At 40.3% G+C, this 26,799-nt stretch overlaps 1 protein-coding gene across 1 annotated transcript in view; it reads right to left on the minus strand.

Annotated features, from left to right (window-relative positions):
• Positions 1 to 1,512: 1,512 nt before the first annotated feature.
• CPXM2 (carboxypeptidase X, M14 family member 2) overlaps positions 1,513 to 26,799 on the minus strand; it is a 66,001-nt gene continuing 40,714 nt past the window's right edge. Inside the window, exons 5-13 of the mRNA XM_041415886.1 lie at positions 26,447 to 26,597; positions 20,318 to 20,406; positions 17,519 to 17,642; positions 16,407 to 16,603; positions 15,391 to 15,570; positions 13,992 to 14,289; positions 9,772 to 9,911; positions 8,751 to 8,850; positions 1,513 to 4,232 (exon numbers count right to left, since the gene is read on the minus strand). Of these exons, the coding sequence (XP_041271820.1) occupies positions 3,982 to 4,232; positions 8,751 to 8,850; positions 9,772 to 9,911; positions 13,992 to 14,289; positions 15,391 to 15,570; positions 16,407 to 16,603; positions 17,519 to 17,642; positions 20,318 to 20,406; positions 26,447 to 26,597 (1,530 nt within the window). The 3' untranslated portion in view covers positions 1,513 to 3,981. The remainder of the gene's footprint in view (positions 4,233 to 8,750; positions 8,851 to 9,771; positions 9,912 to 13,991; positions 14,290 to 15,390; positions 15,571 to 16,406; positions 16,604 to 17,518; positions 17,643 to 20,317; positions 20,407 to 26,446; positions 26,598 to 26,799) is intronic.

Here is a 26,799-nt window from a genome sequence, read left to right on the forward strand (position 1 = left end):
CCCACGGCAAAGGCATGGCATGCCAGTTTTTAAAGGTTAACTAGTGGAAGAATTGGTGTGAATCCACTTGTGTTCCGTTTCAAATTCATCTCTGTTTTGGTGTTTCTCATAAAGGTCAAGCACCTGCCACAGTGTGACAAAAGAGACAAGGAAATCTGGCTGGGTCTGTCACTCACTGCTGAAATCCACTTTGGGGACATGCCCCAAATTCTGTGAGAATAATGAGCTGAAGTTAGAGGAAAAAAAACACAACTATACATGGCTAAGAGAAGGGAAAGTGGATGGTGACAGAAGCTGAAAATATGTGACAGCTTAAAATATCCAATGAAAAAAATGTACTTCCTACATAGACAATTATTTCATTCACATTCATTTTCATCAGTGTTTTACCCAAACAAGGTTCAACCTCCTGGGAAAAGCCATACTCAGGCATTCCTAAAACCCTTCTGCTGCCAGTAAATTAAACTTGGATTAGAGATTACCAAATGGCACCACATGTCTACCAACATGTGTAAGCAGATATTGTTTCTGTAGATTCCCAGCCTGACTCACCCATTCCTGGAAGTGTCCAAAGCCAGGTTGGACAGGACTTGGAGCATCCTGGGATTGCGGAAGGTGTCCCTGCCATGGCAGGGGTGGAATGAGATGGAGTTTAAGATCCTCCCAACCCAAACCAGTCTGGGATTTGCAGGTACTGAGAGCTGTTTTTGAGACGTTACTGCACTTGTGGTTATCAGGCTGGATGAGAAAAACCCAGATGATAATGAAACCAATAAAAATGAGCAGCTGGATAACCTGACAGGGATAGTTAAGGAGAAGCCAGGCAGCTCCCACTGTGTTTTATGATTGTCAGGGCTCTGCATGGAAGCAGATGACTGATGGTTGGCATTATCAAGCAGAATGGAGTATCTCCTGTTTTAACCTTTCATTTGTTTAACCTTTCCTGTGTGGGTGAGGCTGTGCAGCTGAATTTCTTATTACTTGGAAGGGATTGTATTTTTCTCTTTTATATCAGGGATGATCAAGATTTAGCAAAGTTCTCACATAAGAGAACTGCTATAAGGTGTTCAAATGGATCTGTAATTACAAAAGGGCTGAATCCACCCTGAAGTTTTATTTCTTGGCATCTCTGCAGGGCTGTCTGTCTTCCTACAACACTAAAAGGAAAAGAGATTTAAAGCACAGACTTTAGAAAAAAAATTACCTGTTCTAAAGAGGTGGAAAAGGCAGCTAAATAGAAAACATTGGTATCCAGATTTACTGGTTTGTGGCTTGGATGAGTCTGAAGGTAAAATAATGGTGCTGTGTATTTCAAAGGAAATGAACATTTTAACTCCCAAGTGCATAACTACAGCAGTAAATAGAGCACACATCAGTTTGCCATCATTACATACAGGGCAGGCATAAACAGCACAAGATATTCACACATCTGATATTCCTGGTAAAACTCCTTGGAGCCTGAGTGTTTTCCAGTGCTGGACAATCAGAAAATAATTGCACAGACAAGTCCACTTGACAGCTATTAGGCCATTTATTTAGGAATGCCTGGACTAAAATGGAGTAAGGTCACCTGCATTAGTCCCAGTTCTGCTGTGCCCAAACTCGTGTAAGCACTAGTGACAGCCAGGAAAGAGCACCAAAGCCACTGTCCCCAGCACCTGAGCCCTTCAGCAGAGTCCATCCAGTCTTAGCCAACAGATGTCCAAGAATTCCCCATCAAATCCATTCCTTCTGATCAAATGAAAAATAATTTCTCATAGGAAGAACCTCGGTTCTGAGAACAACGCACAGGAACCTCAAGGTTTGTAAAGTTAAATTCTCACACCATTATCTCAAGGTAGAAGGACCTCAACTGCCAGGACTAAAGCAGTGTTTTCCACCTTCAATCCCATTTAAATTTGGCTATTTTGTTCCACTTCTGCCAGTGCATTCCAACCACCCACAAAGTTGCCTTTGTAGGACTCCAGAGAGAATCCACCCAAAGATCTCCATTTATAACCCAAAAAAATCTTGTGTGCTCTTGATCTACTATGATGGTAACAAAATCTACGTATGCCACTGAACACAACAAATTTAACTGCAAACAAATTGTCTGCTGTCATTACTCCATATTCCAAAATTATCCCACTTTGTTACCTGCACAAAGACATCATTAATCCCTTCTCAGGAAAAAAAATATTCCTTCTTGACAAACTGCAGTTATATTTGCTACACAGAAATACATGGCATAGAGGATGCTGTAAGGGTGCAAAGAGGGTGAAATTAGTAAAATATAATTCCACATGATGGAATGATTGGACGAGTTGTTTACTTCTGTTACTTAATTGAATTTATAGTGACTTGGAGGCGTTCCATAATTTCAGTCACAGAGAATTAAAAGCGCACTCTTCTGTTTTATTGGAGCCTTTCCTGTTATTTAATGGTATCTGCAGAACAAGGAAAGGCTGAAATTGCCTAAGAAATTTAGGAATGTGATTATTTACTATGCGAGGGCTCTAGATTATGTTTTTCATTTTTCAGTCTTTTACCTTTTATGTGTTTCCTTCATTCCTTGACAATAAAAAAATAATTAATACAGATGGCACGTGGTATTTTTACAGTAACTTTTCTCCTCATCATTTATTTTTTCCTCAGCTTCAAAGAATCCTATCAAACTGGCAAAAACTGTACATAGCAATCAAAATGTTTAAAACAGAATTGTATTTGGAAGAGTATGCTGCAGTCTGCAGAGATGTTTATTTAGCCACAGACTGGCTAAAATCATGCAGCTGACTCTGTTTTTTTAGGTATAATTTAGGTCATAACATTGAAGCTAATGGAGCAAAGCTGTATTTTCATCAGCTGGCACTTTGCCCTGTGTTGATTCTTTCCTAGATTTGCTCTGCATCTTTCCTGAACCTCAATCCTGTCCTGCTGTACAATTTTACTACTCAAAAGCCAACAATGAAGCACAACTCCTTCTCCCAAAGAGGCATGGGGGCAAAAAAGCAGCAGCAAGAGGAAGAGGCCTGCAGAGGAGCCCAGAACCCCTTGCATGTCACAGAAGACAGTGGCATGAGATGTGCAGGAGCACAAAAAGCACTTCAAGTCAGGCCAAAAATTAAGAAAAAAGATGGTATCAGAGGGTTTGTGAATTAAGCAGCTCTCAGTGACTAAGCCTCTCCTCTCACACATGACACAAGTGGCTGTATCCTCAGGAAAACCTTTGTTCAGGTCCTTCTCCCACATCAGGGAAGAAATGCCACACCCCAGCGGTCCTGATCCCAAAACCTTTTGTCAGGTTTAGTTCATGGAATAAAATTGCAGCCTTAAAAAGCCAGAGGAGAAAACACTCCTGGCATTAAACTCTGGCAGCACAAAGCATCCTTAAATCTAAACAACCCAAGCAAGAAAGCAAAGGTGGGTTATTCACTGCAGGCTTTTTTCCTGAAATATAGTGCTTATCAAAAGGGGAACTTTCAGAGAAAGAGAGAAATCCTGACACAAGTTTTAATCACATTAAACAGAAGCTGTCGCCTCTCAGCTTTTCCTCCCATATGAGAATAAAACATGAAGAGTGTCAAAACTTTTTTGAGTTGCAAATTTCATACTTTAGATACATTTTTCAATTTTTCATTCAGAACACTTTTCCTTTATAATTCTCTCTTTGTTGTTGTTGTTTTTTATCCTTTCTCTTCAATTTTTAAAGAAAACAGCTTGACAAAGGATTAGACAACCCAACAAACAAAACATTTCATTCCAGCTCAACTCAAAACACCTTCCTCCATTCTCCCTGTCTCTCCCCTCAACCGGGGTCTCCTTTCGGTTCGACTTGAACTCCATTTCTGATTCTTTTCCCACCAAAAATGAGAATCCCCCGAGCATCCATCCAGCTCCACAAACAGAAAGGCCTCGTGCAGAGAAAAAGGCATGAAGAGACGGGCTATGTAACTCTCACTACGACTACAGCCAGGCTGAGAGAAGCAGAGCTGGCGCCGAGCTCTACAGCCGCTGCCACCGCCGCGCCCGCTGCCGCAGCCGGCGCGCCGACAGGCTGAGGGGCTGCTTCCCAAACTTCCTCATGATCTCCTTGATCCTCGCCAGGTTGGTCTTGGAGATGGTGAAGTCGCACTGGGTGGCCCCCATGTCGTAGCCCACCTCGCAGGTCTTGGTGGCGGCGGTGTAGCCCTCGGCCTTGACGCCCACCACGTACTCGCCCGGGTTGAGGAGACGCCAGTAATCCCCGTCAGCTCCTGGTGGGGGAAAAAATATGGTTTTCAGGATTTTGGTTCTTTCTCCTCGAGGATAGTGGTGTTTATAAAGAATTGCTGAGGTTGGAAAACATCTCTAATACCCTCAAGTCCAATAATCAACCATCACCACCATGTTGACCACCCAACCATGTCCTCATGTGCCATGACTACGGTTTTTTAGAACACTTCCAAAGACGGGGACTCCACCGATCCCTGGGCAGCCTGCTCCAGTTCTTTAAAACCCTTCCCATGAAGAAATTTGCATCCAAACCTTTCCTGGGGCAACCTGAGTCCATTAGATGAGGACACAGAATCACATGGGATAAGCTGATTTGGAAGAGACCCATAAGGACCATCGAGTCCAACTCCCAGCCCTGCAGCATTCCCAGGAGAAGTCCTTGGCCATGGGTAAGATGACACCACAGGTAGAACCCTCCATCCTCACACTAGGAGGGTGTCCAAAGGGCTGCCCCCACCACAAATACCTCTCCTCATCCTGCCAACCCTAGAGAAAAACACACCTCAACCATATTTTCCAAATGATGCAAAAAGGCTCCAAACCAGCTGTAGGTTTTTGGCAATTGGAAAGGCCTGAGGAAAAATCTGGTGATTCCCATGGGGTAGAAAAGACCTTTCCCAAACTAATCCTAACTGAGGGATCCAGAGGGGACCCAGTGAAATATCCACATCACACAACCATGATCAGACTGCCAGGACACAGATTTTGGTACTGTTTGTTAGGAAAAGTGTGTGAATACATAATACCAACTCACTTTCAGGTTTAAGTAAATATTCCCTTCTATTAAGCCTTACATTGGGGTTTATTACACTGACTTTCCTACAAAGTGAATTCACCGGGACATTTAACCACCTGGTTAAATATAAATGCACAAACCAAGCTCCTGCAATCAACTAAACTACTCATAAAAATGTATTTTAACACTTCGTTGAATCAGGAGTTTTTGGTTTCTTCTTTTTCCCCACGAATGATCTCAGATATACCCATTTTATGTACCCATATGTGCATCAGGATTGTATTAGGCTTCTTTTAAATATGATTTTAACCACTGAGTATTCTTAGCTGTGAATTGAAAAAGGGGAAAAACTATTACCTAAAATTAATTTTGCACTCTGTCCTGGAGAAACTCCCTGTGAATGAAAATACATATTCAAATATGCAATTCCATGTAAAAATAGAAATGGAACATCTCCTGCATGAGGAGGGGTTGGGGTTTTTTAGCACTGATGAGACCTGACAGCCTTACTAACACCAGCCTGGGCTCACTGGCAGTGCAGAGTGGAACAAAAACTGAAGATGATTTGCATAAAAATATTTTATTTGGGGAAGGATCAGGCTGGTCAGCCTCTGTTTAAAGAAACAGTGTTTTAATTTAGGGTTTGGTAAAATAAAAAATCTGTTTGCAAACAGCAAGTGTTAACAAATGGCAATATGGACTATACCCTGATAGTGCAGCCTCTGAGTGTGCCACAATTGTCCCTGATCAGGTCCATTCTTACATCCCAATATGATCAGGGGGTTTTTAAGTCAACTTGACCACATTTGGGGTGATAATATGAATACATTTTCTGTTCCTCATGACTCGGGCGTTTTAGGAAAGGCTCTAAGACAGGCTCTTTATTCAGTTCTCCCTCACCACTGGGTCTGTTGGAAGGTGAACAAAAGGCCAAACCACAAATCTGCCCAAATTCCTCATATTTATCCCCAAGGGCTCATCTTTAGCTGTAAATGCTCTGGTAATACCCCAGGGCAGGCAGAAGGCTCTGGATCCCCCCGTGTGTGATCACATCCCTGCTCCCAGCCTGGCTTTAGCCCCAGGACTGCAAACCCGACCCACATTTTCCTGACACATTTAGCAGTCACTTCATCACAACCCCACACAGGGCCAGGAATAAACCTACACATTCACACCCCACTGGGAATTCATTGCAAAGCTGGGCATTAAGCCTTCAGCAGGATGCACTTTTCCTGCTTTCCATTTAGAAGCAAGCAGACAGGAGTATTTCTGTCAGCTGTCAGTGCCCAGAATTTAATACCAGGCTAAAAGGTTGGGGTTTTTTTGAAAATCAGATTAAATCCAGTAAAAAAAAAATATTTCAGAACAGATGGCAAAGAGAAACACAATTAAAAACACAGATAAATTTAGTAAATAATACGTTTGCTGAAATAATAGGTTCCAGTGGGAGCAGGCTGGAGGCAGACTGCATCCATACCCACCTACTGGGGCTGGAAAAGGATTGCCATGTCTGCTTAGATAAAATAACAGTGCATTACAGGACAAAGATAGCATTGCTATGAATTTAATATGTCAGACTACTCCATAAATTCTGCAATTAAGAGAAATGTCCTTTGAGCCTGATAGGACAGACCTTAGTTATAATTAAGCAATTGTAAAAGTGCAAAAGCAATTTTTACATTTAAATGTGCCAAACTGCACTGACTTAAATACATTATAAAAATCTTTCTAATGCTTTTTTTTTATCAACAAAAGACTCTCCAGGAAACCTGGCCATAGTGCTGCAAACCCAAAGCATGTAACAGCTTAAACTCAAATTTTCTGTATGGACCAGGCAGCCAGGAGTGAGGCTGGAGAGTTGTAATACCAGAATTATGCTTAGCTTGGACTAATTAAATAAATATTTAATATAGAGATATATTTAATATTACTAAATGTTACTTCAAAGTTCTTGGGTTTTAGTACATAAAGTAAACTGAAAACACTGCAAACTTACCAAGATATTAATAAAAATTTCACTGGACACTGTGTGAAACTAAATTAATTACACCTTAGTTCAGAAACCACACAGAAGCACCTATCTTTGAAGTCTGGTTGTGACACAGAAGTGTTTCACCAGGAAGAAACTGCACACTTCTCCACCAATATTCATTTTGTCATTTCACAAATTACAGGAAGCAACCCCCAAAACTGCCTTGGCACCATGGATGAGGAAAGGTGCATTTGTTCACCCAACTGAACTCTTTTTGCAGAGGCTTTCTCACAGAGTCCAGCCCAAATCTGACTGTAACAACATGGAATCACTCAGACTTAATCAATAGTTACATCTGCATTGAGGGAAAATGGAATAATTCCCCACAAAGCTCTTGCTCTTGGAATCAATGCCTTCAATTAGCCCATTATTGGTGTTAGCTGAATGTCAGCATCCCTCTCCTTCCATCAGGGATATTGTATCCAGCAGAAAGCCAAACCAATCTGCTTTTATTTCAGTCCACAGGAAGAAGCAAAGGAATTTTCTCAAACCTTTAAATGTTATTACAGGGCTTTTACAGGCAACTTCTGTCTGGCTCTGCGGGGCAGCTGACCACGTTAATGCAGCAGTGGAACAGCAGAGCTCTGCTCACTTGAAACAAAACTTTTGTGAATAGAGATTCTGGCCATAATTCTTCTCCTGCTTGGCCTATTTTTACATCAAGGCAACTCAGAGGTTTAAATGGGCACATTTTTCATTTTAAAAGGTATAAATGACAGAAGACTGCTGACAATTTGCCTTCTTTCTCTGGAGTTATACATGTCATTTTAGCTTTTTGGCTCCAGCATAAATCCTCTAGTTTCAGGGACTAATGAGACGTGTATTGTTATCTGGATAATATGAAACATGATAGAACTTTTATGTTCTCATCTCCACAGTGATTCCAGAGTGTGAGCTTAAACGTCTCATTAAAAAGAAAAATTAACGGGAATGAAATAAGTACTTTTATTTTTATTAACAAGTGCAGATGGCCTTGAGCCATAAAGGCTCAGCAATAAGTCAACATGTAAATAGCAGCAAGATTCCCTGACTGCTACAAGGTGGATTTTGGGATCTTGCACATTTATCGCACTTTATTATTTTTTTTTTTCCACATGACAATCCAGAGTACAGAAAGCTGTAGATTAATCACATATTGCATTAACTCAGAGCAGTACATTAATTTTGTTAACAGAGTAATACAACCCACACTTTATGACAGACTTTCAGCACTGCCAAGGCTTCCAAGACAGGAAAAAACAGCTGATTACTTTAATTCCCACTGTCATTTCCCAGTGGTCCCATTTTGAAATATTTAAGGCAGAATCATTATTGCCTAATTAAGTATCTGTCATTCAATGCTTTCTTTTCATTTTTTCACAATGGAGACACAGTAGCACTGAAATTAATCATAAACTAAGTTAGATACTCCAAGATTCATTATTGGCTCAGATCACCTCTTGTGGCAAACATTAAAGATTTGGAAGTCACAAAGCTCTATGATATTCCATAGCCTGAAATCAGTTTATGTGTCCAAATCTGCCTCACTCTGTACCTCAGTGGCAAAGCACATGGAAGTGGCAGCAAATGAAGAGCACAGAACACCAGTAAAGAGATAAAACCCCATAAAATCAGCATTCAAAACACATGTGGATGTGGTACTTATGAGCATGGTTCAGTGGGTTTGTTTTTAAACCACAAATCTGTTCTTTTGCACTGATGTTTTGTATTTTTATTTGGTTTTTCTTTCACCTGTGCGAATGTCATGGTTAACGCCTTCCACTGAAATAACAGCATTTGGGATTCCCTTTCCATGCACATCTTTCACAATGCCTTTGATGCCACGATGGACCTGGGAAGAGAATAAAAAAAAAACAAGTAAATATTGCACAGCACAGGAATCTTTAATTCCATAAGTGAATTCTTTAATTACATTCCTGCTTTATGGCTCACAACATTGTGGAACATCATTATTAAGCCTGTAGCAGCCTTTCAGGCATTAACTTGTGAATCAGTTCGTGAATTTTGTTAGGATTCCTGAGGCAACAAATTCAAGATACAAATAAAAAGAACAGATGAAGCAGCAGACACAATATTGGGGTCTTTTTCCAGCAGCCCTTCCTGGCAAGTTAAGCACTCACATCACATTTTCAGAAGCTTCACTACTTTATTCCCTGAAGTCAAAGCAGCCTGGTTGAAGTGCTGTGTCTATCAAAAATACTGATAACCACATAATTAGTCATGCAAGATGAACAGTAGGCATTGGAACCCTAGTTGTTAAGAATTTTAGACTCTCTGTACTATGAGGCACTGACCCCCAAAACACCACTACATTTAACCTAAAACCATAAAAAAATCCAAAATTAAATAATAAAACTAAAATTATAAGCATGTAGTTCAAAGAAAAGTGTATAGTATTACACAACAGAAAACTTAAAGTTTTGGAATATAATTATATATATAAAATAAAAATTTTAAAACAGAAAGTAATCCTTCTTCTTTACCTTCTTCCTCACCTTCTTCTTCATAAATTTAAGTAGTATTATATAATTAAATAAAAAAGTCCACATTACAAAACACAATTAAGTTAAAAAAAACTTAAGTATCATTTCTTAATTAGACAATTTATCCTTAAGAAACCTTATAAAAAAATACAACTCTGTTTTTAAGTTGAGTAATAAAATACTGTAAAACTCAAGAATTTATAAAACTGTAATATGAATAAAAACTAATAAACATCTAAATCAAAACAAAAAAAAAGGAAGGTGAATACCTGTTCCATAAAAACAATCAGGGACTCGCGGTTGTTTTCCCACTCCTCTGGCAGCTCGCTCTCGTGGGGGTATTTGTCACAGCCAACATAGATGGAGAGCTCAAAGCAGTTTGTGTGCAGGTAGCTGAAGTCATTGATGCCTGCCAATATTTGGGGAAAAGGGAACAACTTCATGGCCTTTTTAATCTATTTTTAATCTATTTTTTTAATCTATTTTTTAATCTACTGATCAGATCTGAGTTTTTACACAAATTAATGTAACTTCTGTAAACATACGTTGGGTATTCATCCAGCTGGCTTAGCCCACAGATTTGGAAGGGCAAAAAGTTTTTAGAAATGCCAAATGTTTTGTAACAGCAGAGTGCTCAAGACCAGGTTGGACAGGTGTCCTGGGTTGCAAGATGTGCCTGGGGGTGCGTGTTCAATTTCCCATCTGTCAGAGCTGGGGCGGTTCTCTTCTGTTCCTGGGGCAGTTTTCTTTATCTCTCCCACAGCCAATCCTCCCTCCACGAGATCTCTTCTGTTCATGGGCCATTAATTATCAATTATCTTCTGCCCATGGCCAGTGAGCGTCCCTGCATGGCTGATCAAATTCCATCATCCCATGGGGAGATGCTCTGCCCAGGGGAGGAGCCAAGCATTCCTACCTGGATACAATCTGAGCCTGGAACAGCACAGCAGCCTTTGCCCACTGCATTCCCAGAGGAGCAGCTTTCTCCTGCCCTGCATTCCCAGAGGGAGAGCAGGCCCATCTCCAGCAGCCCTGGAGCTCCAGAGGAAAACTCCAGCCTTGTGCAGGATCCCTGCTCCAGCAGAAGCACAGCTGGCACTGCAGGAGGGCTGAGCCCCCATGGGATGGGACTGTGCCACCACCCTGACACACAGGGGGTCAGGGCATGTTCTGACTCTGCCAGTGTTGTTCTGTATTACTGCATTTTAAATTTTATTTTTATTTTCTTCCCTAGTAAAGAACTATTATTCTTGCTCCCATCGTTTTGCCTGAGAGCCCCTTAGTTTCAAAATTATAATAATTCAGAGGGAGGGGGTTTACATTTTCAATTTCAGGGGAGGCTCCTGCCTTCCTTAGCAGATACCTGTTTTCTCAAACCAAGACAACAGGGCTTGGAGCAATCTGGGATTGTGAAAAGTTGCTCCACGCAGGGGTGGAACTCCATGGGCTTTAAGGAGCCTTCCAACCCAAACCCTTCTGGAAATCTATTGATGTAGAACCAGGAGAAAGGTCTCTCTATACAAGAAAAATTTGTGCTTTTTTAAGAAAGCACTAAACATTCCTAATCCTGGACATTACCCACAGAGCAGTTCTCCTTTATGGCTGCCCTGAGTGGAAATTGAATTGTCTGTGTTGGGTGGCAGGGAGGTGCAGTTTTTTACCCAATTCACAGAATTCCCATTTGATAGAACCCTGAATGCCAGGACACAGAGCTATGTGCTCACAGGGGTTGTTATGTAAAAGTGATTTATCAGAGCAGTTGGTGAAACAGTTCCTCATTCTGTTTTCCTCCCTGAGTAATCTAACAGATAGAAAAGCCAGAAAAATCAAGGCAGTAATAATTCTTTTATGTTAGTATGGTGTCTGTAGTTTGTAAGAAATGAAAGGGTCTCTTTTCTCCCTGTCACAGTGCTGCAGAAGACTGCGATCTGCACTGTTCCTCTGCAATAGGGATTTCCACCAGAAATATGTCCTAATCAAGCCCGAGGAACCTCAGTGCCTCCAGTCTCTGAGGAGCTGCAGTTTAATTCTGTATTACAGAGACCACTGTAAACTTTGAAAAGGCCAGGAGCACTAAGGAGGGCTGTCTTTACATACAGAGCTCGAACATTTCCATCCTCCAGGTTTCTCTCCTGTTTCTCACCATTATTTTTCCTCCTTACTAATTCTCCACTCACACAGATAAAGAGATACAGAACAGAAACACTAGAGGAAGAAATTCTATGAGCTTCATTTCATGTTCAACCTGCAGTTCGAATAAGAAAATATTTTAAAAAATTGTTTGTTAATGATCATTAATTGTTATGTTTTAAATAGCAAAGATTAGCAGGAGTTGCATTCACCGAGTGCTTCTGACCAAGAAGAGTTAAACCAAAATCCCTGTTCCTGTCCAATTAGCACGGAGCAGTAGTCAAGTATTTAATGAGCCCTCAGTGCCTTCTGGAAGCAGAGCAGGAGGATTATACAATACAGATGTTAAACTTTTCACTTTTGTTGATGGGGGAAACCTAAACATCAGCCAATGGCATATGCTACTCTGCATAAATGTTCTTCCCCTCCACTTGAGAAACAGCTACAATTATTTTCCCCTCACATACTGTATAACATTCTGATTAATCTGCTGTGAAATGTTTTGCCATACACACTAATTGCTCAGTTTTAATACATGCATTTAAGAAAGTGGCTTTGCGTTGCCAAGAGTGACTCTTTTCTAGTGCCTGAACATGCAAATCCAGCCTCAAAAACACAGGAAATAAAATTAAATTAATCCCTTTTTTGCTTCTGTGCAGCTCATCCAGTGCAGAAACTTTACATGTAAAATTGCTGAAGAACTTACATTCACTGCAGTCAAAATAATGTGCAGGAAGTATCATGGCTGGGTTTTAAAGGCATGAGGACTGAAATGAAATTAGAAAAATCCCATTTAAATTTTCCCATGGCATAAGCAGTGAAAAGTTTCTGTGCAGGACCACTGCAAGGAAGCAGATGGATGAGGAGGGGGCAGTTTCAAGGTGTGGTACAATGAGGAGATGCCACTCACACAAAAGGATGGGAGGGAGAACTTCTACAAGCACTTTGATGGAGGCCTTACCATCACGTAACAGAGCAGGACATAAATCATAAGTAAAACATCATCAAGAAATAAAGCAAATCAGATGAAACAAATCCAAAATGTAATTGGTCCTAAGAAATCAGGGTAATATTCAGCATCTATATTGTCCATCTTTACTAATGGAACTCAGTGTGACAGCTATTAGTGACAAGGCCAGTGTCATCTTTTCTGGATTGATTCATAATGATGTTTCTTGTAGCACTTAGGAAAATTAAATTCATAAATTAGATAGTTAAGTGGCCAAGTTAGCTCTCAGAGAATGCTTTAGAATCTGCAGAAATGCACAGGAATGTACTGTCAGACCTAAGAGTTCAAGGTTTCCCCCCAAACTCACCCAACACTTTTTAACCTTCTGAAAAAATATTTGAAAAGCTAATTCTCGACTGTAGCCTTTAAAAGCTGGCCAGCACTAACTCCACATGGGCCAACATAAAAGCCATAAAAGCCAGGTCCAAAATCCCAAAATGTTTATGCAGTGGAAGTACCTGCAAATTCCAAACATAAGCCAGGTTCAGCTAAACCTGGGTTTCAGAGACACTGACCTGCATCTGTTTGCCATTAGTGCTGTTCCTGTTGTCAGCCCACTGGTGGCAGATGCCTGTCTCATTTCCTAATTTCAGGGAATATGTTGCTTGACTGATGCACTTAGAAAAACACAAGGATTTTAAGCAAAGGCAAATGTGCCTAATGCTGTTAAAAATGGGCTTCTAATTGGGCTTTCCTGGAAATCGAGGTTTTGGCCACACCACAGGCCACGGCTTCCCCTCTGTGCTGCTTAACAGGGTGACAGGCTTGGGTGTGTGGAGATTGATCCAGGCTGTGATTTATCCTGGCAGCAGGAATAACTGTGGAGCCCATGCAAAATTTAAGTGTAAGGACATCCAGGTGTTCTAGAAACAGGAGAGTAGCAGGGAAACAGTAGCTTTTTATGGCACTTCATTGCAGCTCCCAGTGAATGTGAGTGAGGGCTGATCTGAGGCTGAGTTCAGTCAGCAGGAGGCTGCAATCTAGATTTCCTTATCTGAGAGCCACTGGAATCTCTCCCTGAAGCCCTTGCTTCAGCTCTGACACTGGCTGTGGTGCTTGGCAGCAGTTTTCTTCTTGTCACCTTGTGTGGGGGTTTAGGCTGGGTTGGTTTCTTCCTGACAAACTATCTTGAGTGCACAGGGTTCTTAAAGCTAATGTTCTACATGTGCATTTTTGGAAAACATGGCTGCAAAAGAATCAGTCACCGGGTATTAATGACAGCAATGACATCTGGAAATATTTCTCTTAGAACACACCACCATTTTACCACCACTGCTGCAACGTACACCAGGCAGCGCTGGCTTTCCCCTAATTAGCAAGGTAACACTAATTGGAGCTTCTACCACTTACTTCCAGCCACGGTGTGCCACGAGGCTCCGTTCACAGTGCCATCCTCCTTCTGGAAGTCCTCAGTGTGGCAGGCTCTCCTCCTGGCATCCGTCATCAGGCGGTGCGTGGAGGCGTAGGAATAGGCCAGCCAGCGGAAGACGTGGTCGTCCGGGGTGGGCGTGTAATCCTGGGTTTTCCACATGGACCTCACCATGTCGTAGGGATAGGCCACCACCAGCTCTCCCCCCTGCAAGTTGCCACCCAGCACAAAAGGGATTTTTTCCATCCAGGCGATGATTGCCCGCGTCTCTACCGCCACCTGGGAGGAGAAGTGACAGCAGGTCTGGGTCAGTGTGGAAATCTGATTGTGCTGCTTCAAAGGGAGAGCAGGCTCAGGAGTTCCTGAGCATGAGGGGCAAGGAGAAGGCCTTCTTTAAATTATGGTGCTTGTCAGCCATCCCTGGGAGGTCACACACATCCTGTAAGAACTAACAAAACCTTCGCATCAGCAATTTATGGAATAGGAACATCTATGTGGAGTGAGCCAAGAGCAGGAACTGACAGAGGTATCAGGTGGTGACATTGCTTCCCCTCTCTGTTTACAAAATAAGGGATTGTAAATATAGAAATAAAGGACATAAATTAAAACACAGGAAGTTTCAACTCAAACTTTTCCATGAGGCTGGCAGAGCACCGGAACAGCTGCTCAGGGAGGTCATGGAGTCTCCCTCTCTGGAAACATTCCAAACTCACTGTATGTGTTCCTGTGTCACCTGTTCCAGGTGACCCTGCCTTGGATTGATCTCCAGAGGCCCCTTTAAACTGTAATTAATCCATGATTGCGTGATTTTAAAGTACTAAAAACTGCCACAGTGAAGTTGCTATTAATAGCTGTCATTATAATTCAAAGGTCAGGCCAAAATAAGTTAAATTTCTGGCACTACAATCCAATAAACAACTTTAACAGAAGGCGCAGCACTGCATTTGCATACGCCTGATGATTCAAGGTAAGAATATATTTCAAGTAAGAAAATCCCAGGACAAATCTGTGAGTGAGTTTTCAAAGAGCTCATCTGTGCCACAAAACTTGGGAGAAGCCATCTCCACATGGCTGAGCTCATGCTGTGCTTCTCCTTGTCTACCTTGCTGCCTAAAATTTGGGTTTTGGGTTCTCCAGGTTCTTGCAATAGCTAATGGAAAAGAAAATCCTCTAGGAAACAGTTTCTTCCTCAAGACCTGCCTCTAAATCCTAGGGGGGAATGTTTTTGTGGTGCATTTTTATTTCCACTGACATAAAGGGAATTATTGACTTAGATCAGGTGTGGAACTTCACTCCCAGGTTATTAATTTCTTGAGAAATGTACATCTTGCTCTCTCAGCACATCCCAGCCTTTGTGTCCCCTCTCCTGGCCTTACTCACAGTGGCATTTTCGGACAGGTACCAGTCAGGGATCGGGATGTGATGGTTTGGAACTTTTCTTTTACTCTTCTTCTGATCTTCTGACTCCCAGAGCAGAGAGTTGAGATCAGGGAAGTTATTGTTGATGTCAATGCCGTCCTGAGTCCATCGTCCTAGAGACCAGCCCCCAAGTTCTGAACCCTTAAATTAAAAAAAAAAAGAAAGAAAAAGAAAGAAAATTAAAAATTAATTTTCATTCAGAATCCAGAATCCTGGATTCACAGAAACCTGTGAGCCCCTTCAGAATGTTTGGGAATATGCCAGAGGTAATTCTATACAGAGAAATGAAAGATTAATTATTTAATTAACTGAATTAAACCACTGGCGCTTTAAAAAAAATTTGCATGAAGTCTTGAATGAAGTGAAGGAAAACCTATGAAAATTTACTTGAGGTTAGCCAAAACATATCTCTCAATGGAGACAGCAGACATTCCCTCCCATGACTATGATTTTGACTTTCCTGTTCCAGTCTCCTGCAGACTGCTCTGGAAGATTTTCCAGTGCATTTGACCAGCCCCTACAATTTTTCCTGGTGTCTGTCTTCATCCAGACTGAATTATTATGATGCCCAACACATCATGCTCTCCTTAAAGGCACACTATAAAATTTCAGCTGTGGAGGAATGCAAATTTTCACGTGCTGAGCTTGGTTTCTCATGAGAAACGGATTGCATGGATTTTCCATTTTCCATAATGGTGTTCCCATGGCTCTGCACACCTCAGGATGGTTTGCTCTGGCAGTCTTTGTGACCCTCCTTTCATGAACATTTTCCTGTTAGCCAACATCACATCAAATACTGTTTCTTTCAGCTTTTTCCCAAGATGGTTTGTGTTTACTTTGATGTGCCCATCTTTTCATTTTTAAATTTCGATCGCTCGCAAAACGCAATCTTTGAAGAAAATAAAGACAAGAGGAGCATTTTTGATTCATCTACTGGAAAGAAAATAATTCCTTGAAGTGTTCATCATCCTAATTACCGCTTTATAGGCCTTGTCATATCCATCAGGGTTCACTGAGGGCAGCAGGTGGATTCTGGTGTCCTGGATGAGGTGCACAATGCGTGGGTTCCCAGCCAGGTATTCCTGGCACATGAACTGCATTAGCAGAAGGATTAGCTCTCGTCCAAGCACTTCATTCCCATGAGCTCCTGCAATGTAGTGGAATTCTGGCTCGCCTGTAGGGAAAAAAACCACGGAGCAGAATTGTAGTCAGAGCAGCAAATGAAATCTCTGTCAAATGGCATCGATGTCAATCAGCAGCATTTCACTTAAGGAGTGAGGAGAAATGTCTCAGCTGCACAGATGAGAGGTGAAAATGTCACTTTGGAGAAATAAATTGCTCTTTGCTGCTATTTTAGAACTGGCTTATGTATTAGTGATATCTAAAGCCACTGTGTAAAACGTTTAAAACCCATATTTAATTAAACAGACCTTTAATTATACTCACAACTTCAGCATGTTATAGGTATATTTTAACAGTTTTGAAGGTCTAAAAGTCACATGAAAAGCACTTTGCTAGGAGAGAATTTTCCTACCAACCAATCTAAACACATTATCAGGGTATTCATGGATCCAGCAAAGCACAAAATTCCTTTATTCCAACTGCTGTCCCAGGCACTATCACAGTGAGAAGGACCAAAGACTGAATGAGTTTCTATGCTGAAGAATTATATCATGGTAGGAAATTGAACCCCAGACCTCATGAGTAAAAAATTATTTGGAGATTTGACTTGTCCCTGCTTGCAATGCACTCACCCCACACAAAAAAGGCAAATTTCTATCCAAAGCTACATCAATCCCATAACTAAAATCCATCCCCCAGTATTAAAGTTCACTTTATTTTATTACTGTGAAGAATGATCATTAAAGACTTTGATCCCACATTCAAAATGTCCTCTATTTGTGCTCACTCTCCCCTTCCCAATTTAGAAATACAGCACTGAGGTTCCTCCCACATACACTTGAAATCTTTGCTGCCATGAATATAATTCCATCAGTGATAATTAGTGCAGATATGGAGAAAGAGGAGGGGGAAAAAAGCCAAATCCCAACACCCCTTCAACAGATTTAGCTAAGATTAAAATCCTAACCAACTTCGTGTTCTCCTGGGTTGTCAGAAATCTCAACTGCATACAGCTTCAGTCCTTGGTTGCTTTTTCCAATATTGTAAATTCTTGTTATATTTGGGCACATTTTATTCACAGTTTTCATCAGCTGCCAACAAAAAAAGAGAAAAAGAAGAATATATTTAGACAATGCAGCATCAAAATAGATCCACAATGAATTGGTTCATTCTAAATTGGATGTGGCACCAACTCTTCATTTGCTTCTCTGATTACTTTTTAATTGTAAAAACTTTATGTTTAGTTCATGAATTTATAGCTCTGCTATCTCGTTTTTAAAACATTATGCTATGGAGAGTAATTAAAATAATGGAGAGTGATTAAAACAACCACTCTGTGAGGCACTACAAGATAAGGTACTTGAGGTGACCTAGGGTGTCAGTGCACAGAAATGTATTTATTTTGCAGGTTGCCACATTTCAATAGAAATATGAATTTTTCCGCTGTGCCAGCAAGCAGAGATATTGCATTAAAAGCAGTTCTATTTTAGCTAAAGGCTAAACCCCTACTGTATAAATAATGTTACTGACTCAGACCTGTGTTTACTAATTTCTCTCCTCACACCTTCTGCAAATTGAAGCAAACTGAGCTGGCTGATGTTTCCCTGCATCCATGCAGCTCCACAAGCTGAGGAATGGGGAATGTGAGCCCACTGTTGTCTCAGGGCTCCTCTGAAACTCCTGACTCTGAAACTTCCACGTGCAGAAGCTTTCCTGACGTGCCTGGCACTCCAGTGCTCACAGGATACCAGGAACATCAATTTAGAAAAGTGGTTGAAAGTATGGAAATGCTCATTAATAGTGAGAAAATTGCCCAGAACCAAGTTCAAAGTCCATTACATTCAGTGGAAATATTTGTATTGGCCTCAGCAAACTCCCCATCATGTCTTTAATTGCAAACATGTGATTATTTTCGGAGTCAAAGAACTTTTCCTGCATTAGAGTCTTTGTAGTAACATTTACTGTGACTCTTTGGTAACATGTAATGCAGTGGAGTTAATGGAAATAAAATGCTGAAAATCAGCATATTTCATATTTGATCTTCTCATTCCCATTTCCTACAAACGGCACAATATTTCACCTATGATCTGGGTTTGTTGTCTCAAAGACAAGGTTGTACTCAAATATCCACACCAAACATGTAGCAGCTTCCTGTACCACATGAGTATATACAAATACATACATAGAAATGAACAAATATAAAATATTTTGGGCTGTGAAACAATCCTGCACACAAAACACAGTGAGGGTTCCCATTGACTGGAAGAAGAATATTGAATGCTCTTTTTTTTACAAGGAGAAAACTGGAGCTGCAAATTTCATCTTCCTAACCAGAGAGTTCTATTAAAATAACCTGACACTGAGAAAATCCCTCCCTCTCACAAATACTTGACTTATGGCAACGAAATGTGATGCTTCCAAAACATGGCCCAGGGAACACCATCTCCTCCCCCTTCAGTATTGATAATAAATCAAACAACAGCATTTTTCTAAGATGGTTTGTGGTGAAGTAGCCATGAAAAGTGAAAATAATGCATATTTTGGGGGTTGGGGATGTATTTGATTGTTGTTTTTGTTTGGTTGTTTGTTTTTAATAAGAAGTTTACTGTGAAAGTTATTATTCTATATTGCACTGAAGTTTTGAGAATAGTTTTGGGAATATAAGACTGGTTGCAATGCAACCCATAATATTCTGCCCATCAGCAATTAAAATCCAATTATCTCCAAAAAAATTAACTATTTTGACACAGAAGAAAACAGAAATTGGGAGAGCACACAGTTCACAATCCTCAACCACAGTCACAGATTTTGCATTTGTATGAAGAGTGCAAAAACATTCTGGTTTAAAGCTGTGTTTTTTTTCCCAAGATACTTCTAACCTGACCAACCTGTCTTTCTGCAATGACAACATAAATACATTTTATTTTATTGTTCCTGACAGTAATTATGCCAATTGAGTTCCTACTCGTCTAATCCTTGTGCTAAGAAATATAGGCCATGAAATCTCTACCAAAATAAACGTGTGACTCAGTACACAATTGCTCAATAAAACCCAGTGGTGATTCATGCAGTATAAATACACTGAAAATCCAGCACACAGCAAGTGATTCACACACATCAAGTCCAAACATATTATCTTTATATTTGAAGAGAAAGTGGGCAGAAATATTTCTTCAGGACAAACCCACACTTGTGTCTGTGGTGATATGAAGCAAGATTAAAAACAATAACAAAACCAAGAACTTGTCTGAAGTTACAGGAACAAAATTAACAATGCTGGTAGGTTTAAAATTATACTAGCAGAGGTTTTTTTTCTGGTGTTTCTGGTGAATTTTTGCTGATTTTCACAACTGTGAATATGGAATTGGACTCTAGAGTTTATTCTGATTATTCAAACCCACAGAAACAGATGAGAAAACTGATGGCTAAATCAGAGTCAAATCTAGAAGGAGAAATCACTGTGTCATTCACCACTCAAATACATATGGAAGAAAAAGAGTGGCACATTATATGAAAATACTTCCTCTGCCATAGAGTGTCACCTCTGCCAGGTTAATTTATGTACAAATTAAGACTTTGGGACTTTATTGGACTGCTTCTTTTAATAGATGAAACCAAGAAAATATTTTAAAAGCATATTGCAGACAGAGTTTAATAATATTTTCACATGAAAGTAATATTTTAATTTTTGTGGAATTCAGATTCCACAGGGCTGAAAAGCCTACACCCATCCACCCTCCATCATACACCATCCTTCTTTGCCTACCTGCCTCATTTCCTTGTAGTTGTGATGCTTAAAGTCCAGATTATCAGTGGTTGTCATTTCATTTCTTCTGTGGTAATAATTGTTTGGATCTGAGAAAAGAAAAAAAGGAGTTTACTCATTCTTAGGCGTTTCAAATATAGAAGTGCTTTTGGCACAACGCATGTAAGAAATGTGGAAATCTGAATTCCACTGTCCTGTGTGTATCTAAAACAGGTTTCAAAAACAAAACTCAGAGAAACAACTAATTTGAAATCTTCCTAATCACTACACAATCAATTCATAGAGATCTCAACAAAAGCAAGGAGGCACCAGCTTTCCAGACAGCTCCTCTGCACAAAAAACCTAAATTTCAACAGAAAAGCAGAAGGGCAGCCTTAGGCTGCAGAGGAGGGAAAAAGTCATTGGGAAATGATGAGTCAGATGCAAGATAAAAGAGTGGAAGAAAAATCAAATCAGAGGAAAAAGCCACAGTAAATGCTTTGTGTCCACTTGATTAATTTACTATTGCAAGGAATTTTAGTTTTCCTGATGAGTATTTTCTGATGAGTATTTTCCAAGTCCATGCACTGATTGCAAAACATGGAAAGGAATCACTTGGCATATTAAGTATTCCTAATTATCTTCCAAAAGAGTTCCTGCAGAAGTCCAAGGTGTTTGTTACTAAAAAATTACATATTCACTTATTTATGGATATTATTTATAGTTTGTTCATTTTGAAGTATCAAAGGAGGATATGTGGTTAGAAAATAATCTTTTGTCTCCTTGACATTTCAGGCCCTTCACCTGGAAAAAAATCCCAAAAACAAACAGGCCAAGACTGTTATGGCTCAGCTTTGGAGTTCCTGATAAATGTGCTCCTAGCCTAATCTATTATGATGTATTTTCAGAGACAAACAAGTCTATTTGGAAAACATCAGACACATTCCTTAACTTGCCACATCTGGGATGTCTGGAATTTTGAGTAATCATTTGTCAAGCCAGTGGTTGTCAGGCTTCTATGAAAAATTGTTTCCCTTCACACAAAATCATCTTCATTGGTTTCCAATTATTAGAGGAAAAGTGAAATATGAAAAAGCCTAAATATCATCCTGTCTTATTGCAACACAAAAAGACATTGTCCCTAGAGAAAAAAATGGTTTTAAACAGTATCACCTGTCAGCTGTGACTTTTTTAGGTGGGGGAAAAAAGAACAAATCTGAGTAGGAAAAATATGTAGTTACCATCCCACAGCAACAATTACTTACTGAAATTATGGAAAAACTCACAACAGTGCAAAATACTTTATAACAGTTTTAAGTTTTATATTTCTGGTGTTAAAACCACTAAATATTCCCATAAAATCCTAAATTGTTGGGGGTCTTTTGCACTATTTATTTATGATCCTCACTGAAATTATGGAAAACTCACAACAGTGCAAAATACTTTATAACAGTTTTAAGTTTTATATTTCTGGTGTTAAAACCACTAAATATTCCCATAAAATCCTAAATTGTTGGGGGTCTTTTGCACTATTTAAGTTATTTATGAAATGAAACATGCAAGTCCCATTAAGCTTCCCAGTAACATGACCCATCCTTGTCTCCATTTCCATTTCCTAATCTACAGCAGAGATGCTGGAAGGTCATTTGAAGGCTGCTCTATAAGATATGACAGAAAAATGTCCAAAAATTTTGTCTCATCAAAACCCATGTTAATTTGTAGAAATTGCTCATTAATATACTGATGAGAAATGGAAATCATAAGGAAAATCCCCACTTCTTCTCAAAAGAGACAATGTGTTCAATGCCCCATAGAATATCTTCATCACTGAAAAAATACCTCCACGTTGTAAAAATATAAAAATAAACGTCATAAAACTGCCAGGATGTTGAAAGTTTTCTGTATCCCCATGAGCCAAAATATACAGCAACCGATTTCTTTCCCTGATACTTTAATCCCATGCCTTTCAAAGCCTGGCTCTTTTTCCATACATCAAACACTAATATCATGGGAATGATTGTGAATGCTGTAGAGTTGGTGGAAACTTAAAAAAGCTGTGCAGTGAGAATGATGGTATCTCTGGCCCTTCCTCAACAACAGAGCTCAATTTGACAGTTCTCTGGGGAATTAACACTCATACTTTGCCAGGCTCTGCTGCAGCCTGCTTGGATCGCTGGATTTCTACTGCAGCAGGAATACAGATTAGAACATTAAAAACTAAAATGTAGAAAGGCAAACAAGGCTTGCACACAGCTGGATGGGTCCACTTTGGCAATTTTTTTTCTTTTTTTAAAAATAAAAGTGAGAATGAGAGACTGAAAAGCTCAAACCACAGAAGAGTTATAAGAGAAATATACTGGTTTATTCACAGAAATTCTGGATAAAGTCACTCTTTCTTCCATGGAGAAAAGATCCTGCAAAATGTGGTACTCATGTTTATACAGAGGGATATCTTAGCTTTTTTCTACCACTAATCTGTCTGTACATCACAAGTAGAGGTAATGAAGTTTGCTGGTAGAGGCACCTTGTGCCCTTCATCCTTATCTTGTAAAGATGCACAAGTGACTAAAGCTGTTAAATAACAGATTCATAGCAATACAGAATGGCCTGGTTTGGAAGGGACCTTAAATCCCATCCATTCCCACCCCTGCCATGGCAGGGACACTTCCACTGTCCCAGGTGCTCCCAGCCCCAATGTCCAGCCTGGCCTTGGGCACTGCCAGGGATCCAGGGGCAGCCACAGCTTCTCTGGGCACCCTGTGCCAGGGCCTGTTCCCCCTGCCAGGGAACAATTCCTTCCCAAAATCCCATCTAATCCTGCCCTCTGCCATTGGGAAGCCATTCCCTTGTCCTGACACTCCAGCTCTTGTCCAAAGTCTCTCTCTCCATCGTTTTTGTAGCTTCCCTCAGGCCCTGGAAGGCCACAGTTACATCACCCCAAGGCCTTCTCCTCTCCAGGCTGGACAATCCCAGTTCCCTCAGCTTTTCCTCACAGCAGAACTGCTCCATCCCTCTGATCATCTCTGAGGTCTCCAACAGCTCTATGACCTTCTGATGCCACTTCCTGAGCTGGGGATCCCAAAACTCCAAGTGGGCTCATGCCCAATGACTCTGCAGCATGAGGGCTCTGAAAACTGCCCAGAAAAAGTACCAGAAAGGACCAATTGCTTGGCAGTTGATGAAAAAAGGCATTTTCACTTATTACAGCTCTACAGCACCTCAGCTAGTGAGGCCCTGATGCTTCCAGCGCGTTTCAGCTTCTCAGAAGTGCTGCTCCAAATGTAGGGCATAATGAAGGCAATCCAAGGGATTCAGAGAAGTTTTTAATAAAAAGAATATTCTAGTTTAAATCCCTTAGACTGCCTTAAAAACCCCAGTGTGCTATTTCACAAATGACTGGGTTGTTTTTTTTTTAATTTCCATGCAATTTAAGTGAATTTGACTTGTCTTCACCAAATTGAACATCTCACAGACAGCACATGTGTAATCTTGAAATAAATCCACTGGCAGCCACATCAGGTGATCTTAAGTTTTTTTCCACATGATCTATTTCATGGCAGCCTCATAAGCATTGCTCATGAGCATTAACATCACACATGAAATCAGCAATGAAATAATATTTTTCAACTATAAACTGATTCTATTCTTCTTTTATTCTCAGAAGTAGATGCTGGATTTAGAACTGCTGTTTACATGGACATTTATAATGAAAGATACTCGTAAAAAGTCACATTTTTATCAAGAAATGAACAGAACTTTACACTTGACCAGGTAGCCTGGCACTAAGAGAGAAGCAGTAAAAATAACACTGAAGCCACTGCAAAACACAGTACTCCATTACAGAGCTGTTAAAATTCTTTATTTATCTTGGGTTCAAAGTAATGGCATGATCATGGTACCAGTGATAGTTTTCTATATAAGAGCTATTAAAAATTAAATTCCATCACAAATTTATTCTGTTAAAATAATTGTCTCTTGTCTTGAATACTCTACAATATAAATAAATTCATGAAGAACTCAACTAATTTTCTCTCTCCAATCTCTGGGTGCTTTTGATCACATGCAATTTCATTTTGACCTTCCTTAGGTTTGAGAAAGAAAAGGCAAGGAAAGCACATCCATCCCTCTGAGGCAATTGCAAAAGACTGTATGTGTCAGCCCCCTCTATGTAAATACCAGCATTTTTGGAAAGTGGAGAGGGAATTAAATGTTTTTGGGTTTTGTCCTCTTTTTGCCCTCTTTTTTGAGACATGGCAGCACTGATTGTTGTTACAGGTAAGATTTTCTGGCATCTTTCCTCCACGGAGAAATGTCTTTCTCTTGGTGAAACAGCAAATCCTTTCTGTTGCCCAAAGATAGCACCGACATAGTTGGACAACACAGCTTTTTGTCTTACTTTCTTTTTTTCAGAGCTACTACTAAGATACAACAAAAATGTATGTTATGGATAAGATGACATATTTGGACAACACAGCTTTTTTTCTTACTTTCTTTTTTTTCAGAGCTACTACTAAGATACAACAAAAATGTATGTTATGGATAAGATATAAGCATTTCACTGATAAAAATTGCAATTATCTTACATAATACTGCTTAGATTAGTTCCAGTTGTCTAGTGTTTTATCATGATTTATCCAATTCTTAGTGCATCTAGCACATGCAGCAGGTTTTATAGACAGAGCCCTACCCACAGGAATGGTTCTGTCTTTAACCATTTCCATCTCATTCAGACAGTGCTAAGCTAGAATATCAATCTTATTCAGATTTTTTATTTTTCTTTTATCCTTTCTCCTTATTCCTTTATTACCCTCCCTTGTGAGCTTTCTTGATGGAAAGGTGATACAGAGCACAGACTGAATGCAAATGGTTTAATATATTCAGGGATTAACGAAGGCATAAACCCTAAAATCACAAGCCTAGAAGACATGAAAAGAAATTCAGAGTTATGAAAAATGCGTTTCTTTCCTTCCACCCTCCTTTAGTTGTTGGGGCATTTCCCTATGCCCCGGGCTTTGGAAAGGCTAGAAGTGTGTGTACTAACAGAGCTCCACCTCCTGATTTTAGTGAATTTAGGAAAATTGGTCATTTTTATTAAAAAAAAAAAAAACTGTCAGAAAAGAAGAGCACTTGATTTCCAGTCCCACAGTCAATACAGAGTGTTAGATCAGCACTGTCAAAGTCACTGCTCCTACAGCCAAACCATCCAGATATTTAATTTGGAATGAGTAAAATGACACCAATAAAGGGTGAGGAATCCACTTAGAGGGAGCTGCAAAAACATGTCCCATCCTAGAGGAAGAAAACATCCGTGGAAAAGCCTCTGGAGCCTGAGGAACAGCTTTGTTCCAGGCACCTCGCGTGCGACGCGCAAAATGAGCATGGAGAAAGAAATGCCAGCTCTTTCTGAGCTAAAAAGATGGGTCAGCACTTATCAAAACCTATTAGTTCTTCAGTCCAATTACATTTTGAATGAACACACCCCATTCCCATTGTGCTTCTCAATGAATGATTCTGGTATTTTCTTTCAGGAATATACTGAATCAGCCACTGCGGGCAATTAACTCAATAAATGACTACCAGGGGGATGCTCTGATGCTGTTTCCATGTGAATCCAAGATCTGTGAAAAGCTGGAAGAGCACTCAGCAGGACAGTGCTGAAAGTGGGGATGTGTTCCCAGCTTCACCCACTGACACAGACCCATGAAGCTGTAGGGTAACAAATGCCAGCACTGCCAAATAGAATCTAGCCGTGGATGGGTGTAAAGCCAGTAAGAAAACAGGGTAAAAAACTGCTGCACTCAATAAAAATCACCTTTCCAAATACTGACATTTTTGCTTTTTTCCTCTTAAGATGCAGTTTTAGGGGAGAGAAAGGGATCATGATAATTTACATACAAATTGCCCTAGAAAACTGTTAGATCACACATGCAATCTTGTTTTTTTTTTTAATAAAGGCACTTGCAGATACTATGGCTTGCATATCAAAAGTTATCCTGATACTGTCTGTGGGCTCGGGCAGATATTTCAGTCTCTTTTTGCACAACCCTACCCACTAAAATATTATACCAAAAGCAAAGCTATCCAAAGGAAATGCAGTTTTTGAGTCTTGCCACAGGCAGCCGTGCCAACACGAATTAACAAAGGTCTCACCTGGCAAGGGGCAGCCCAGGATTTCCAGTCTCATGCAGATGCTGCCCTCCTGGAACCAGGAGCGGGGGTTGATGCGGATGTAACGCGCCACCAGCGGCACCGGCAGCATGTTCAGCACTGGGATCTCCTTCTCGCTGTTCCCTTCAAAAATCTGGCCAGGCCAAACAGGGAGAAAGGGCATCAGTGCTTCAAACTGTCCCGGAGTGGCTTTGGTAAGAGAAATGTAAAATCACCTTTCAGGTCCAGGCTGGTGGTGGCTCGGGCCAGAACTGCTCTTCGAGGATGGCAATCCCCCCATTCCCCCTAGGCAATTCTGATTCTGTACCTTGAGATTTGCTCTTAAAATCAATGGG

Source organism: Onychostruthus taczanowskii, unplaced genomic scaffold, assembly GCF_017590055.1.
Source record: "Onychostruthus taczanowskii isolate IOZ18803 unplaced genomic scaffold, ASM1759005v1 scaffold5, whole genome shotgun sequence".
NCBI classification, from domain to species: Eukaryota; Metazoa; Chordata; class Aves; order Passeriformes; family Passeridae; genus Onychostruthus; species Onychostruthus taczanowskii.